We start from the raw sequence: 17,140 nt of genomic DNA on the forward strand, positions 1-17,140 counted from the left end.
CACGTCTCCAAAGAATAAAGGTATTGTCCAGCAACTAGCGGAAGCTCCAGCTCAGGCCGCTCATTGGGACCATCGAAAGGATCATAGCTGTAACGAGCGATGAATGCTCGAAGCTCTGCCGATTGTTTTCTCATAGCCTCCAGCAGGACGGACTCCTTGTCTGCTCCCAGGTTAGCCTGCTGCGGCTTGGAAACGGTGCTGTTGGATCTTTCTCCTTCCGGCCGTCCCAGTTTCTGAAACAGCTGCTGGCAGTATTTCTTTAGCTTCTTAAACCGATCACTGAGTTCCTTCAGATGGGCAGGGAATGCCCGCAGGGATTCTCTGTGCTCCCTGTGGGCCAGCTTTGTCTCCTCATGTTCCCTCTCCAGCTGTTGACTCCTTTCTGCCCTGTCCCTCATGGCTTTCAGCTCGCGCTCGGCCACTTCCAGCCGGGTAAAAAGATAGATGGTTGCTTGGATGGCAGAGTCTCGCTCCTCTGCCAGTCGCACTAGCTGCATTTTCAGGTTGGCATTTTCAGCCTGAACCTGTTCTGTCAAAGCCATCTGCCCATGCAGGCGAGCGTTTTCTTCAGCCAGGTGGGTGTTTTCATTTGTCACCTTGGCGAGCTGCACCTGCAACTCCTCACCAGCTTGCCCGGGGGTGCTCACATCGGAGGATCCTTCTTCATCTGCGGCCGCTCGGGCCTCCAGCCCCTCAGCTGCCTTCTGTGCCAAGTCGTGCCACTTGTCTCGTGCCAGCAGAGCTCTGGTGGGCTCTCCCATTTCTCCACCCCTCGGCTGAGGAAGCAATGGTGGGAACAGTTGCTCAGCGGAGCGCTGGATGGGCAGTGGCACGCGAGCATTGACCAGGCGATCGATGGTCACCTGCAGCTGCCTGGCTCGCTCTCCCAGCCGCAAGGTGAGGGCAGCTAGTTGAGCATTCTTCTGCTGCAGTCTCCCTGCCTCCTTGCATGCTCTTGGAGAACCGTCCTTTTCCAGGAGGCGGCTCTCCATCTCTGAGGAACTCTGTGTCCTCTCCAGGTCTTTCAGAAGACGCTGCAGGCGTCTGCTCTGCTCCAGCAGATGGCTGCATGCGCTGCCAGGCAGCATCAAGTCCTCCCGCTCCATCAGCCGGAGCTGAGCACCTCTCACAGCCTGGCACGTTGCTTGTGGCCCAGCACTGTGGCTTTCTGTTGGTCTTTCCTGCAGGGCCGCCAAGGTGTGGGGCCTGTTTCTGCCAGAGGAGCAGGAGCTCTGCGTCCCCTGATGGCCCTGGTGGCCAGGAGAGCCCTCAGGCTGGGCCGTGCAGGGGGAGGCAGGCAGCTCGCGCTTGAACCGCTGCAGGATGGGTTGGGTGGACAGTGCCATCTCCTGCTGCAGCTGGTTCTGGAGGCAGTGGGTGCGGGTGGGCTGGGAGACAGCTGTGGCATTGGCTGCAGGGCTGTGTGGGGCATGGCTCCAGCTCTGCCCACTGGCGGCTTTCCCCTGCTCACCAGGGATGCCCCGAGTAGATGAGTCAAGCTGTTGGTGTCTGCTGGCTGTGGTGATGGTGGCCATCTGATCCTCCGTCTTCACTGACGGCATGGCCACATGCTCCTTAAGAGCCTCTTGGTGCTCCAACAGCGATTTGCCGTTGCACTTGGTCTTTATGAGAGACGGCTGTGTTTTGGGGTGGCGCTCTGCCACTTGTCCCTGGTGCCCTGAAGCCACATCCCTCCTGCCCAGGGAAACTGGCACAGAAAGTCTGCCAGCAGCACTGGTGCTTTTACGTGCGTCACGCACGGGAAGAGCTGCAGAGGCCTTGCCACTGTGGGCCGCCCGGACCTCCTCTGTTCTTGCCATCTTCGTCGCACCCAGCCTGTGTTCCCGATGGCACTGTGCCACTGTCTGCTGGCTGGGTCGTTGGCTCCCAGTGAAAACCTTGTCCAGGTCCTTCCTCAAAAGGCACCTCTTTGTCTCCTTCCCAGCTGCGGCATTGGCTGCAGGGCTGTGTGGGGCATGCGTCCTGCTCTGCGCACTGGTGGCTTTCCCCTGCTCACCAGGGATGCCCCGAGTAGATGGGACAAGCTGTCGGAGTCTGCTGGTTGCAGTGCTGCTGGCCTTTTCCCTGCCCTGGCCAGAAGCTGCAGAGGCTGCTGCTGGCAGAGGCGGGAGCTTGCAGCAACTTCTGGCAGCTCCTGGTGCCCGAGCTGCGTGCACCTTCTGTGGTGCTGCTGCCTGCCTTGCTGGCAGACGGGCTGTCTCCTCGCGCCTCACCCTGACGGAGGGCATTGCCACCCTGCATGCTGGGCTGTCCGTCTGCAAGAGAAGGCGAGGAGAGAGGCTGCATGACTGTGGCCCTTTGCCCGTGCCCCGTGTCCCAGCTGGAAAAGCCCCTGTGCCAGCTCCCCTGCCAGCCCCCAGGGCAGCACTCGGCCCCACAGGGAGTTGCCGCTCGGCTCCCAGAGCTGGCTGGGGAGCGCACTGGTCCGGCCATGGCCCACAGTGACTCCTGGGAGCATCCCCGACATGCCCGGGCAGCCTGCAGGCACGGCTTGTGGGGCTCAGTTTGCTATGTGACCGGGCCCTCCCGTCCCCTCCTGCAGCTCCCGCCTGCCTGTCGGCAGCTCCTGGACTCGGGAAGACGTTTGTCCCGGCCTCCCTCGGGCTCCCTACCTGTGCGCGTCGGCTCCCAGCGGCCTGCGAGCTCTGTGGGCAGGGGAGCCCTCGCAGCCTGTTCCCATGGGGGGACGAAGCCTGTCCCTGGCTGTCCTGCGGCGCTGCCAGCGGCTGCCTGTGGCCCATCTGAGGGCAGGAGGAGGAGAAGTCAAGGACTGGAGGCGGCTGCCTTGGCACAGCGGCCCTCACAGTGGCGGCAAGCCCGGCCCCGGCACTAAGGCAGCTCCGCGTGGCCCTGTCCCACCACAGGCGTCCCCCTCCTGCCCCGTCCCTCACCTGGCGCTGGTTCTGCAGGCCCGGCAGCCTGCTGTTGGGCTGGGGGGGGGCGTTTGCCTCCTCATGCGTGGGCATCTTCGGCGGCGTCTGCCGACGACCGACCATGGTCACCCAGGGGAGATGCTGCCTCCTGAGGGAGTGGCTCTCCTGGGAGTGGGCACCCCAGGGCTCTGGCTCCTTAAATACCCGCGGGGTCACCATGGGGACCCGTATCACAATGACCTCTGGGCATGGTGCGCCGCCTGCATCACAAAGCCCTTGCGGTTGCTGTGGAGACGCTCACACCCACACCTAGCAGGGACTGGCTGGAACCGGCTGTGCCCGGCGTGGGGCAGCCCCTGCTTGCCCCTCACAGAGGCCCCAGCAGGCCCGAGCCCGCACCTCCCACATCCCCCCGGTGCCAGCAGCCTCTGCAGAGCTCAGTCCTGTGTGCGTGCAGCAGCTCTGGGTGCCACCGCCCGGGGCCTTGTCCCCAGGCATGGCTCCCACACAGGGCGCCCAGGCCTGGGGACGCTCCGGTGCCCGCCTACAGCAACGCAGGGAAGGCCCGCAGGCCCGTGCTCAGAGGCCACTGGCCACGCCGAGCTGCTCCCGGCAGTCGCCGTGGGCCGCGGGGTGACCAGCCCTCTCCCCAGCCGGCTCTGGGAGGTCCCTCACAGGCTGCTCTTCTTCAGTGCCTTTCCTCCAGAGGTGGAGCGGGCAAGGGCTCACACCCACAGCCAGGACGAGGGAGCAGGGCTGCCTCCCTGGGGCTGACGGTCTGTGCTCCCTTTCGAGCTGGAATGAGAAGAAAAGCTGCCTTTGTTCCCAGTTACAACACAGAGAAACGGCTGTCTCGTGCACAAGCCTGCACCTTTTCTGACAGAAAATGGCTTTGGGATACTATGGAAACTCCTGGGGAGAAAAAAAAACCCAAACCATTAAAATAAACACGGCTCAGCTGATGTTGGAGACCTTGGTATTAGACACCCAGACTTGTTCTCCTCCATGCAGTTATCACTCCTGCACCAGGAACTGCTTGCTAGTGGGTGAATCTGACAGCAGCAGCTCCCAGGTAGAGCTGGGAGCAGCTCCTGGGGACATCTTTAGGCTTTACAGCAGTGTTTGCTGCCCCAGCACGGGTACCCTGCCCCCTGCAGGGACCAGGCAGGAGGCTGGAGGGAAGAGTCCCACCAACAGCTTTGGCCTCCAGGCTGGAGAACCCTGTCCCAGGCTCAGGCACCGCTGCCTCCGGGCTCCCCTACCCCATCCTGGGGCAATAAGGCAACTCTCTTCCTTCTACAGAACAACACTCAAAGCTTAAGGGGAGTTTCCTCTTAAGGAATTTCCTCCCTAATGCAGGTTTCCCCCAGGCCTAGAGGTTGCCACAGGGCTCTATGGTCAGTGTTCAAAGGTGTCTCAAATGCCAAAAGGAAAGTGGCTTTTTGCAGGCAACAATGCAGTGAGATTTCTGAAGCTGTGTAAAATAACGTGTTCACCTTGCCCATCAAGTGCGTTATCGTGAGGACCTGGCCAGGGCCCTGGTTTTGTACAGCAGCAGAGATGCTGTTGTAGCCACAGGACTCCAAGTTCTGGCGGCTTGAAAGGAACAAACTCAAACATCTCAGAGCTCACCATGACATCCAAATAGCTGGCCGGGAAACCCTTCTTCGAAGCTGCTAGATGAAATGACAGGGCAGAAACGTAGAGGGAGCAAGTTTTCTCAGGAAAGGAAAGAGAAACCCCACTTTTTTTTTGAAACACAGATTTAGCCCCCTTAATATTTTTTCTTGTTAGATTGTGTCAGCAGTCAGACTGCAAGCACGTGATTAAACTGTTAAAACACCCAGATACTTGAGGATTATTTACTGTATTAAATCCTCTTACAAGCAGGGCGGTCTGTTGCCCTGCGGGTAGTACAGTGGTATGACTGGCATGGCAGGCAATTTTCCTTTCCTAGTACAAGGATGCATTCATGAAGGCAACTCTAGGGTGTAAGCGGTGCCGCACAACAAAGCAGCCTGTGAAAGCCAGACGTTAGCCGTTAGAAACAGGAAGAGGCAATGGGCCTTTGCTTCAGACTCAGCAAAAGATTTACCAAACCCGAGGAAGGTGACAAAAAGGGAAGAGTTTCCGTGGCGTAACTTTGGTGTGGCAGGTGAGGTTTCCATCCCTGTTCCTCATGCCTCCGCCTCGTTTTGTTTGCAGATGCAGTGTTGGATCAAACTGCAAGACGAGTTTTCTTTACTGCACATGCTACTGTAGTGCAAATACCCTGTGGTTTCTCAGGACGCACACCAATCCCACCCCTAGTGCCTGATGGCTGAGATCCCCACTGGCTCCAGTAGCTGCACTCGGACCCCCCCTCACTCCACTGGCTGCACTGGGACGCACACCAGTAGCTGGCACCACAAGCCAGAGCTGCCTACGGCCTCGGGTTGACTCCAGTAGCTGGCACTCAGTCCACCCCCGCCACGTCCCCCATAGCAGGCACAGAGTCCCTTCAGCTCACAGGCAAACAGGACAGGGAGTGAGATTACACAGAGAGGTCATTAAAAGAGGTTTAATGAGAAGCTCTATGAGAAGACAGGACAGACGTCATCTATGCCCTGCCACTTGTCTCTGGGGAGACTGTGGTGTCATCAGGTCGCCCGTCACCTGGAACTTCCTCAACGAGATTAGAGGGGATCAATCCCCTTGTGCCGTCGGTCAGCTCTCCCACGTACCAACCGTCTCCATCCACGTCTCCAAAGACGTAAACGTATTGTCCAGCAACTAGCGGAAGCTCCAGCTCAGGCTGCTCGTTGGGACCATCGAAAGGATCATAGCTGTAACGAGCGATGAATGCTCGAAGCTCTGCCGGTTGTTTTCTCTTAGCCTCCAGCAGGACGGACTCCTTGTCTGCTCCCAGGTTAGCCTGCTGCGGCTTGGAAACGGTGCTGTTGGATCTTTCTCCTTCCAGCCATTGCAGTTCCTGAAACAGCTGCTGGCGGCGTTTCTTTAGATTCTCAAACCGATCACTGAGTTCCTTCAGATGGGCAGGGAATGCCCGCAGGGATTCTCTGTGCTCCCTGTGGGCCAGCTTTGTCTCCTCATGTTCCCTCTCCAGCTGTTGACTCCTTTCTGCCCTGTCCCTCATGGCTTTCAGCTCGCGCTCGGCCGCTTCCAGCCAGGTAAAAAGACAGATGGTTGCTTGGATAGTAGAGTCTCGCCTGCTGCAGCTGGTTCTGGAGGCAGTGGGTGCGGGTGGGCTGGGAGATGTCCATCTCCCTGTGTACCTTGCTGGGTACGTGCCGGAGCTTGCTTCAGGCTCCCCTGCCGCTCCTGCTGGTCGTCACCCTCTTGTCGGCACACTGTGGCTGCAGGTCCTGCGGCTGGCGAATGGTAGTGGCACACTGCTGCCACAGCAGCTCCCATCCCTTGCGGAGCGTAGCCTCCTTACAGTGCAGCAGCTGGCAGGTCTCAGCCACCTGCTGCTAAAGGTTTAGCTCCTGTAACCGCCGCACCTTTTTAGCCCATTGCTGCTCCCACTCGTATTGCAGCCGCTCCAACAGGAGCTGCCTCTGCTTCTCCAAAGCCGCTTTCAGCTGCCAGGTTATAGCAGCAGTGTAGTCATGCTGCTCTTGGGTGCGAAGCCAGAGTTCCTGCAGCTCAGCCTCTAGTGCTTCCAGCTGCTGCCACTGCTCCACCACCAGTGCAAGGCTGACAGGGCTTTGTGCCGGCTCCCAGCAGGGTGAGGGGCGGCTGCGTGCCACGGGCCCCTGGCCTGCAACACCCCGCTTCATGGCCTCAGCCAGCAATACCTTCTGCCAAAGGACACCAGTGGTTGCGTTCCCTGTGTCTTTGAGGTGCGGCAGCCCCCTCACCCGCTGCAGGCGCTGCCTCCCTTGGCTGTGCAGTAGCAGACAGAGCCTCTGCCAGGTCCAGGGTGGGCAACGTGGCCTTACGTGGTGTCCTGGCGCCAAGCTCACAGAGGAGGATGGGGCAGGATGCCCTCTACGGTATATCTCTCCTGCCTGCACACAACAGAGGGCTGGGTGTGAGGTTCACGCTGTTGTTTGGAAAAAGCGAGAAAGAAGAATTGTGCTGAAGAAGGGAAACTGCCATGGAAACCATAGGAGAGAGCAGGACCGAGTGCAGGCTGGGGAGTTTCTCCTTTCTGAGGCTCTCGATCCCTCCTGTGCATACCTCAGAGTCCTGCCTCGCTCACACCCTGCGTCTCAAAGGGAACACAGCCCAAAGGACAAAATCAAGGGTGATCAATGTATGATCGCTGTCTCCATTCTATTTAATAGGGGTAGTGGTTTGCTGGTGGGTATTGATTTATGGTGTTTATGAAAGCAATCATGTTCATCACAGGGTGAGTCCCAGTGTTGGTTTGCACCACCCGGTTCCGTAACCGGTGAATTGGATTCCCTGCTCTGGGTAGCAGGTGGCAAGCCTGAGGGATCACGACAGTTGGGCAGGGATGTGCAGCACGCAGCAGCCTGTGACTTTTCATGCCATACCAACTTCCCACCCCAATGATTCCCCATCCTGCTGATGATTCCTTGTCCTCCATGCTGATTTCCCATCCCCTCCATGGTTTCCCATCACAGCGATGGTTTCTCAGCCCCATGATGGTTTCCTATCCCAATGGTCTCCAGTCCCCACCATTCCCACCCCAAGCTATATTTTGAGAGGGAGCTGAATTTCCTGTCCAAGGGGAAGGGATGGGGCCAGCACACAAGTTTGTGCACTTGTGAGCACAGGCTCCTTGTTCAGTCTCCCTTCCTCCCCCACCATCTAAGGTGGGCTTCTGCTCAGTCTAGGGTGAGCTCAACACCTCGGACTGCCACCTCCCAGCTTACCTAGCCTAGGCTACGGCAAAGAAATAAAAATTACCAAACACAACTCTACCCATAGTGACCTTCTGGCCAGCGTATAAATGTGGAAGAGCTCAGCCTACAGCTTGGGAGGTAGAGACCAACCTACACTTTTATGCCCGATCTACCTCCTCTAGGATCTCTCCCAAAAGTCAAATCCAACTTACCCTTGAGTGAGGATGCAAGAAGAGGATCAATGATAAATGCTTGGCAAGAGGTAGCCAAGCAAGGAGCCGGAGAGGGAGCCCAGTTATTCCAAAGGGCAGCTCAGCCCAGCTGGCTTTCGCTGGCCCACTGTTCAGGATGTCAAGCCCATGACACTCATGTAGCAAAGCACCTGGGCTATGACAGGTTCACTGCTGATGAATTTCATCTGCTCCCCCCCCCCCCCCCCCCCCCCAAGATACACCCTCTGCTTGGGACCTCCAGGTTGGGCCACGGCCTTGCTTGGGTGGCTTTTGTTCATCTCGTGCCTCTGGGGATGGCTGGTGTTTCTCCTCCCAGCCCTGGGGAGGCAGCTTTTGCCCCTTGTCCACACAGGGGACCTGGATTGACTCCTGCCCTGCTCAGGGGGCTCTCTATGCCACTGCTCAAATATGGGTGGCGAGCTTTGCTTCTGCCCCATGTGGGGGGCATTGACTTTTGTCCCTGCCCTGCTCAGGGCATCTCACCTTGACCTTGCCCTGCTAGGAGCGGCCAGTTTTGCCCCTGCCACAGCAGGACCACTGGGGCTCCAGCACCATTTCCCTGGCACCAGCTACCAGTGCAGTGCTGGATCTCCTTGTCTTACCACAACCTCGCTGCCCAGGACAAAGTCAGCTTGGGTCCAAGTCTCCTTTAGCGCTGTTCCTCCAGCTGGCATCTGACAGGCGTAGGTGCAAAGTTCCCTCCCGGCTGAGCTGGCTGCAGGGCCCGGCCACAGGAGCTGGCAGCACCCAATGCCACCCTGGGAATGAAGGATCCCAGCAGCTGGATGTCAAGCAGGGTCTGCCTCTGCCTCCCGTTCCTCACTCACATGCTTCAGCTACAGCTCCTGTGCTTGGGCACATGGCATTCTGTTACGCTTCCCCAAATGCCGCAGTCAGCGGGCTGGGTTGGGGGAACGTGGCTGAAGAGTTCCTGTGCCCCAAGAGGCTCCTTTTACAAAGGCATCTTGTCCATAAGATGCCTGGCCAGAGTGGTTTGATTATTTGAATGGTAATATTCTTATCTGAAGATGCTGGGGAGGGTGGGGAGGGTGGCGAGAAAATGGAAACGGAAAGAAAAAAAAGAGAAACCTGTGCATACCACGTCTGCCCTCATTAGACATACTTAATATGGTAAACAGCTCTTGCTTGGCTGATGCTTTCACGCTGTGATGCCAAAAATTGTGTGAAGTGCCATGGAAGTAACAAACACCCTTGCCCCAACCTGCAAGCAAGATGCGTGCACCCACGGGCCTGGCGGAGGTTTGGGGTGATGGGGTGAGCCAAGGCTGGGAGAAGTCATGACAGCAGTGGGCAGCTCTAACCTGGTATTGCAGCATGAGAGGCAAAATCCCACTGTGCCAGGCACAGTCCCCAGAACACGCCGTCCCCCTGCGCAAGGCTTATGGCCAAGCCCTCAGCCCCAGGGCACATGGTCATGGGGCAGTGCAGCACCAGGGGACCCTCCTGGGGCCCAGGGAAGTGCCACCCTCCAGGACATCCCCAGCTGTCATGCACATGCTGTCCCCAGCCCGCCAATGGGGGACGGTTGGAGACATGCAATTTCAGGATGCAATTGATGATGGAGATGCCATTGAAGATGCAGGTGCCATCGCAGATGCAGGCACCTTCAGCAGATACCTGATAACACGGCACCCACCTTGGTCTACCTGATGATCCTGATCCATTAGCTGGCTCCTGTCCCAGCACGAGCAAGAGGCAAGCCTACCTCCTTGCCTTCCTGCAGAGCCCACGTCCCCCCACCACAGCCCTCCGGCTGTGCCAGCCACCCACTGCACCGCTGTGGTGCCAGTGCATTCACAGCCCTGCAAACACACAGACTTGTGGCCCTGCTGATGGTTCCCCACGCTGCATGCACAAGCATGCAGACACATGAGGGAGGCACCAGCTCTGCTGCTTTCCTGGGAAGAGGGTGAGAGCCTCCCCTGTTGTGCTGCCTGTGTGTTGGGAAGTGCCAGAACGTTCACGCTGGGGAGCGTGGGTGCACTTTATTCCCTCCTGCCCCTACCAGCAGATGTGAGATCACACATGGGGTGTGTATGATGCCTGTAGAGCAATCCATCACCGGGCACAGGCCAGTCAGTCCATCTGGGAACCACCCCAGGACTCCAGGTTTTGTATTTATAGGTGGATCTTGGCAGGTGAGAAGCCTCCCGGCCCCTTGGCTAACAGCCACTGCTACAGCTGCTGCTCCCGGCACCTTCCCCTCTGCTGCGGTACCAGCATCTGGTGCTAGGGAGGAAGAAAGAGAAGTGTGTGACCGTATGGACAGGGGGAAGGCAGAGAACTCCTGCAGGCTTAGCTCAGGCCACCTGGGATGGGGTGTGCTTGCAATGAAGCCGCAAGGTGCCCGTGAAGTAGGAGAGGTGCCTTGTGCCCAAGGCCATGAGAGGGGCCCAGGCGCAACTGCCCAGCCTGGGGCTGAGTCCCCTGGGGCCGAGACCTGGAGTGTCCCCTGCTGGTGTCCCCACTTGGGGATAGGTGTCTTGGGGCAAGACTCTGCCTGGGAAGGACATGCTCCCTGGTTTGGAACGGGGAGAGCCTGCCATCAGAGGGACCCTCTGCCTTCTGCCAGGCCTTTTACATCCCACATGGAAAGCCGGTTCTGGGTGTCCAGGCAGGCCCTTGGGTGTCAGGGAGGTCCACTCCAAGGCCAGCCTCCTGAACCTGCTTCTGTCTCACGAGGGCCGTCAGGGAAATCCCCCATTTCCCCCAGGGCTGGCCTCAGTGGAGGGGTCTCTTTGGAGACTGTTACCAGGGGAGCTGCTTCTGCTGCTCTTGAAGCCGCCTCCTGTTCTCAGCGACGTACTTGAATATTTCCTTGCGCTCAAGGTACGGCTCCAGCCTTCTGAGGACCTGGACCGCTCGTGGGGAAAGGTGGCTGCAACAACAGGGAAACATTGTCTCCTCAGCCTCTGCTGCAGACCCCACCTGCCTCTCCCCTCGTCCAGCCCCTGTGCCCACCAAGACACATGGGTACCCGCCCTTGCAGCCGGTCATGAGCTTTGTTTGGGCCGTGAACTGTGGGGTAACCCAGGTCATGCCCGTGTTAGGAGACGCCAGAGGGTGTCCTACGCAACCCCAGGATGCAGGAACGTGGGATGTGGACATGTCTGTGGGCTCACAGCTATGTGGCTGCTCCAGGCTGCGGCGAGAGCCAGCACACACTTACTCGGGCTGGAGTCTCTGCAGCGGGGTTGCTGCTGTCTTCTGCTCTGCTGGGAGAGGGGTTGGAGCCTTTCTCCACCTCTCCTTGACTGCCTCTCTCCTGGGCTGGGCTGGAGGGTGGGGAGTCCATGTGCCTCCAGTGCTGAGTGCCTGCCAAGGCGGAGACACTCTCAGCAAAGCAGATGGCAACCACCGGTGAAGTTTCCCAGAGGACGTCTTGAAAGGAGCCTGCAGCAGGACCTGGCAGCCAGGAGACCCAGCACCACGTGCCCATCATCACGGCTGCTTTTGCCGCTTGCATGCTGCTGCCAGTCTCTCCCTTACGAGCATGAGCAGGCAAACCCCTGCCCTGCAGCTGGGTGTCTGTCCTGCTCCCCTGCTCTGGAGACCTGCCGCCCTGGGTGCCCCGAAGGAAAGCATCGCTGCTGCTCTCAGCAGTGTCAATCGCTGCCCGTACCTGGGGCGGCTGTCGGTCCTTCCCCGCAGACCAGGCTCCCCACGCCGCCCACTCTGCCTTTGCTTGCTCAAGATGCTCTTGCCACTTGGGCCTCACTTGCTCCCACTCTGCAGACAGTTGCCAGACCTCCTGGAGGGGATGGCAAGGCAGCAGAAGGCACGATTAGCCTCAGCTCCTGGAACGGGTGTCCTTTGAGTCTGACCCGTGTTGCCGCCCCTTGCCTCAGCTGGTCAGTTGGCAGGGCTTTGCCCCTAACAGATCGGGGGCTGTGGGGTCATTCTAGGCTCCTGGCAAACACAGCTGTGACCAAAGACCTCCCCTGTGAACAGCCGATTAAGGACTTAGACATCTCCCATAGCCCCTGCGCCAGGAGAAAGAGTTTTGTGACAACCCAGGGGGCAACGGCATGTGGGGAGGGTGTGCAACACCTTCCTTTTCATGAAGAAGATCTGAAGGAGGTGACAGACAGCTGACAAGCAGTGCATGTCAAGGAGTCCTTTCAGGCTGGCTCTCTGCACAAAGAGGCTTTTGCCGAGTCCCCAGCAGCACGGTAGCTACAGCAAGGCACGTACCTGCAGCGCTCTCTGGCAGTCGTCTGAGGATGGGAGTGTAGAGGTGGGCTTGGCTGGAGAAGCAGGCTCCTGCCTGCCTGCCTTGCCTGCCTCCTTCATCCTGGGGGAGCTGCCTGGACACGGGGGGAGAACACTGCAAAGAGGCACCAGGAGCAGTCGGCATGAGCACGGGGCAGCTTGGTCTCCCGCTTTTGCCTGGTACCAAAGCTTTCCAGGCTGGCAGAAGCAGCGCGGGAGGTGGGGCCATTTCTGCTGGCAGGGGGGAGCCTTTCCTGAGCCCCCTCAGATGGACGGGGGACGACTGCACCTCAGCTCTTGCGTAAGGGAACCACAGGGACGTGGGGTGCACACAGCGTCCACCACCTTCCCCAGTGAGGGGCCCACAACAGGGGAAACAAGCACATAGGAACCATGCGGCACGTGTCAGGGACCTTGCCACGTCCCTGCAGCTGGAGTGTCCGGAGGGGATGTCTCTCCTCCACGGGTGCAGGATCCCTTTCATCCCTTCCCACCAGGGTCTCACCTCTCAGAAGTCTTCTTGCCCAAGTCTTTCTGTCTTGTGCCTGGCCCCTGACTTGGCAGTGCAGGAAGGGAAAGCTTCCTCCGTCTCTGCAGCAGCTTGCCACGGTGCGCCTCTGCACCTGGCAAAGGAGGAAACTCAGCAGAGCAGCCCCCTGGGGAGCGCCTTTTGATGGAGCTGTGGTCACCCAGCGCGGGGCAGGGCCTCAGCTGGGCAGCGGAGACCTGTTCCCATACCTTGTCTGAGCCTGGACTTAGCTGCAGCCTTCTTGGCCCAGGCGGACAAAGCCTTGGCCACTGCTCTGCTGACCACCGTAAAGCGAAACCTGGGCAGGAAATGATGACACAGGCTTGAAGGGTGACCCCTACCCTCTGCAGCTTCCCAGCACTAATCCTCACGACTCTCGTGTGAGGCATGGCAACCCTTTTCCTCGTGGCCATGTGGCCACACATGGGTTTTATTAGCAATCTCCCCCCAACACAGACGATGTAGCTTAAAGTCCTCCCTGTGTGCAGATGGCTCTCTCTGATGGGAGTGGCAGGCAGGCTGGGCATGAGAAACGCAATGACGCTGCCCGGCCACTCCAGGAGAACACACGTGTAACCCCAACTCATCGTAAGTTAACGAGAAACCAGCCCCTTCAGGTCAGGCGCCCTCCCAGACTCAACGTGCAACGCCGAGCCCCGGAAGGCGCACTCCTGAGGAGCTGGGAATCTGCCCGCTCGGTCAGTCGAGGGCTGCAGAGGAAACGCACTCACCTGGGGAAGGTGTGGGCAGGAGCAGCCTGCATCCCCCAAGTGCTGGTCTCTCCACCGGAGGCAGCTGCACCGGGCATCCACAGCCTCTGTAAAGTGACACAGAGCTGCTAGAAGGTTTCCAAGGCACTTTGCTCTTGGCTCCCAAAGGAAGCAAACCTGCCTCCTGCTCCAAAAGGAAGCCACTTCTCCTAACCCCTTCTCCAAATCTTCCTCCGTGAACATGAGCCCTTGCTCTGCTCTGGAGAAGCTGCACAGCAAACACTGAGACTGCGCAGTAACACTGCCAGCCTTTCTGTAGGGCAAGAACTCAGAAGCTCAGAATAAAACTTCTTTTCCAATGGAGAAGTCAGCGCAGGTGAGCACGTGGAAAGGTGTCGGACTGGCCTGCCACGTGCAGGCTGGCCAACAGCCATCGGGTTGCTCACCCTTCAAGAGGCTTCCCAAAGTCACTGCATCACCCTCAAAGCCTGAGCAACTCACAGTGTTGAGCAGCGCAATCCAGCTGGCCTTGCTCTCCAGCCCTGTGACACAGTCACGATAGAACCGCATGCACAGAACATCATCGGTGAAGGACAGAACACCAATGTCCTTGAAGGCAAAGGCAAGGCGCTGCCTGTTCCTCAGCTGGAAAGAGTACAAGAGTATGGTCTCTTGCACACAGCTCTGCACCACATGCTGTGGGAAGGAAGTGGTTCGCGATAGCCATCTGTAGTTCAGCGGCTCAATCTTGACATCATCTGCAAGGAGGAGGAACATCGTTACTGGCAGAGCAGGCTGGATTTCCATGTAAAATTCGAAACAGAATGCCAGAGAAAAGGTCGTTTATGGAAACGGTTCTTGGGGAGTGGTTAGTTTGGGAAGAGCTCAAGCTGTCCGCCTAACTTTGGAGGGAATTCTCTCCAGAGAAATACTGAAATCCTCATTTCTCTGCACCCTTTCTGAAGTGCAGCGAGCATGCATCCCAGTCCCAAACAGGGCAGGGGGAAGAGAAGGGTGGCTGTTGCCTTCTCACCAGGGATAACCTCTGTGGGGAACACAAGCTCCCGCAGAGATAATTCAGCAATGTCCAGCTGGAAGATGGGTCTTCGAACCACGTACACCTCTTCTTCACCTTGGAATCGCTCTTGGACCGTAGCAAAGGTCCCGAGTCCTGTGACCAGGACCCCCTGCCCAGGAAAACAACACAAATGCTGACCACAGGGAAGAGCGAAACTCTATCACGTGCCAAATGCTTTCTCAGACTAGATCTGAATATGGTTTCTCTCCTGGTTGACCAAGAAGCAGTGGTGAACACAGAGGCTTGTCTCAGCATGCTGCCATGATGCTTAGGGAGGGATTGCTCCCAGGGCCCACACTTTCCAGGGCAAAAAGGGGACAAGGATCCCAACAGACCTTGCCCAGCTTCAGCTGTCCCAGGATGTATGTGGACACAGCATCCCAGATAGCCACAACCTCTGGAAAGCAAAGGAAAGAAGTGTCATGCTCCGAGACAGCCAGCTCACAGCCTCTCGGCAAGCTCCTCACCCAGGGGGTGACAGTGCAGGTGGCCAACACCTGGCAATGGCTGCAGAGCTGGGCTGTGCCCCGGTTTCAGACTGCCAGCCTTACTCTGCTCCTGGGGAAGGGCTGGGGCAGAAATGGGGATGTGGGAAGGGATTCAGGACCAGGGCTGTGGCCATGTAACGCCCAGAAAAGCATGGTTACCCCAGAGCCTCGGACATGATCTGCCAGCTTGGTGGCACAAGAGGATCCCATGGAAAGGAGCAGAGATTCTCCTAAAGGAGACTAGTTCAAGGTAAAGGGCTGTTTTACAGCACAGGCATTTCCAGCCACCTCATCAGAGCCCTGTGGGAGCTCTAGGACACCCCAGCCCCCAGGACGCAGGACCCCTTTTCATCCCAGAGCCAGAACCCCAAGAGGTATCAGCTCCCAGAGAAACCTGACTCTGGATGGCCCCCTCGCCAGGGACCACACTGTGCCCACAGGATCTTCGGGGCTGAGGACAGCCACAGCACCATGACCCAGCAGTCGTGGTTGCCACATCATTCCCCAAGCCCAGCGGGACCCTCTGGCAGCCCCCAGCCCTGTCCAGCCACCCCATCAGCCCAGCAGTCGCAACATTTGACAGTGGATAGCCCCAGGGCAACCCCTCAGGAAGAAACTCCAGAATCCCCTACCCATGGTGGAGAGAAGCAGGAGCGTTCGGAATAAGCTGCTGAGCTCCACGCTGAGTGCCACTGTGCAGCAGACCTCCATCGTGCTTGCTGCTTGTCCTCAGCTCAGGGAAGGGGATGCTCTTTGTGGCTCCTCATCCAAAACTGTGCTCCAACGTGCCGCTGCTCCTCTGCCTGCAGGCAAGGCTCCTGCCTGTCAGCAAGGGTCCCCTGGCGCAAGCCCGCTACCTCCTGACCCCGTTCCTGGCTGTGGAGCAGCTCTGAAGGGGAGCGGTGGGCACCCCCTCAGCAGTGCCCAAGGCCTCGCCGGGATGTGCCAGCACCACCATGGTGCTGGGGAGACAACCCTGTGATGTGGAACATTCCCCTGTGACATCAGTCCGCATCATCTGAAGGTGCATTATGACACCTGCAGGGCGGGGGCACAACTGGTGAGAGAGGAGATGGATTTCCCCTCTTGTCCCAAGAAAGAGTTACCTGCCTTCTCCCCAGTCTGTTTCCAAAACCCCCCTCTACACCAACATGTCTCTGCTACTGGGAGCCTGGTCGGGCAGGTGGGCTGTGGGGTGGGCTGTGGCTGGGCACTTACAAGAGATGTGATTGAAGGCCTGTGGGATGCAGCAGCCCCTCCAGTGTGTACTTGCATGGCAGGAGTAACGATGGGCTTCACCGCACTGCCTTGGGCTGGGATGAAGTCCGTTTTCTCCGCAGCACCCCATATGGTGCCATGTGTTGGATCTGTGACCAAACCAGTCCCAGTAACAGCTGTCGGTGAGCAGTGCTTGCACAGCATCAAGGCTGCCTCTGCTACTCATGCTGACCCACCAGCATGTAGGCTGGGGAGGGGAGAGAGGCTGGGAGGGAACAGAGCCAGGTCAGCCGACCCCAGCTGGCCGTGTTCAGCAATAAAAGTTGGTGAAAGAAGGAGCAAGGTGGGGAGGATGGTGTATGGCATTTGTCTTTCCAAGTTCCTGCTGTAGGTGATGAAGCCCTGAAGATCACGAGTAGCAAAAGGTTCAGTTGCCCTAAGTTTTGGCATCTGCTGTCATTCAATCAGCCAAAGGACATGCCCAGAGACCTCCAAGAAGATGCCTCCAGTCATTTCCCGGTCTCTCAGAGTGGCTCCATGAGAGCTTGCAGTTACCTGCATGTATCTTGGGCCACCTCTATCACCTCACAGGTCTCGAGGTGCTTGTGTCTGAGCAGCTCACTGCTGCCCTCCATCTCCATTAGCCAGCCTCAGAGCTGAGACAAGGAGGTCACACACAGGGGCCCTTCTGTGCCCCCACAAACAAAGGCAAGAGGAACGTCTCCTCTTTTGTGGCATGTGTGGGTCTGTGGTGTGCATGGGAGGGAGCAGAGTCCCTTTCTGGCCCCAGGACTGAAGACACAGGATGAGACACCTAAACTGACAGAGCTGAATCCCTTCCCTCCCCAGGGGTAAAGGAGATCCCTCCCTGGCCCTGCCTGGGTGTCCTGCCTAATGAAGGGGCAATTCTTATGCCCAAGTAATGACACTGCTGGCAAGG

General features: G+C 58.3%; 1 protein-coding gene across 3 annotated transcripts; it reads right to left on the minus strand.

Moving 5' to 3' along the window:
* Positions 1 to 6,961: 6,961 nt before the first annotated feature.
* On the minus strand, positions 6,962 to 15,591 carry LOC308063772 (uncharacterized protein). 3 transcript variants are annotated; one of them, XM_080387157.1, is made up of 9 exons: positions 13,918 to 15,591; positions 13,438 to 13,523; positions 12,916 to 13,004; positions 12,683 to 12,800; positions 12,160 to 12,292; positions 11,588 to 11,716; positions 11,135 to 11,280; positions 10,718 to 10,843; positions 6,962 to 10,194 (listed from the first exon to the last, which is right to left on the minus strand). In XM_080387157.1, the coding sequence occupies exons 1-9, from the start codon at positions 14,221 to 14,223 to the stop codon at positions 10,128 to 10,130; spliced, it is 1,200 nt and encodes a 399-aa protein (XP_080243283.1). In that variant the 5' UTR covers positions 14,224 to 15,591; the 3' UTR covers positions 6,962 to 10,127. The 3 variants fall into 3 exon arrangements, with proteins under 3 accessions (XP_080243283.1, XP_080243282.1, XP_080243284.1); XM_080387156.1 differs by having other exon boundaries at positions 12,683 to 14,010; XM_080387158.1 differs by lacking the exon at positions 11,588 to 11,716 and having other exon boundaries at positions 12,683 to 14,010.
* Between the last annotated feature and the right edge of the window lie 1,549 nt (positions 15,592 to 17,140).

This window comes from Falco punctatus, assembly GCF_963210335.1.
Source record: "Falco punctatus genome assembly, chromosome: 4".
Taxonomy (NCBI): domain Eukaryota; kingdom Metazoa; phylum Chordata; class Aves; order Falconiformes; family Falconidae; genus Falco; species Falco punctatus.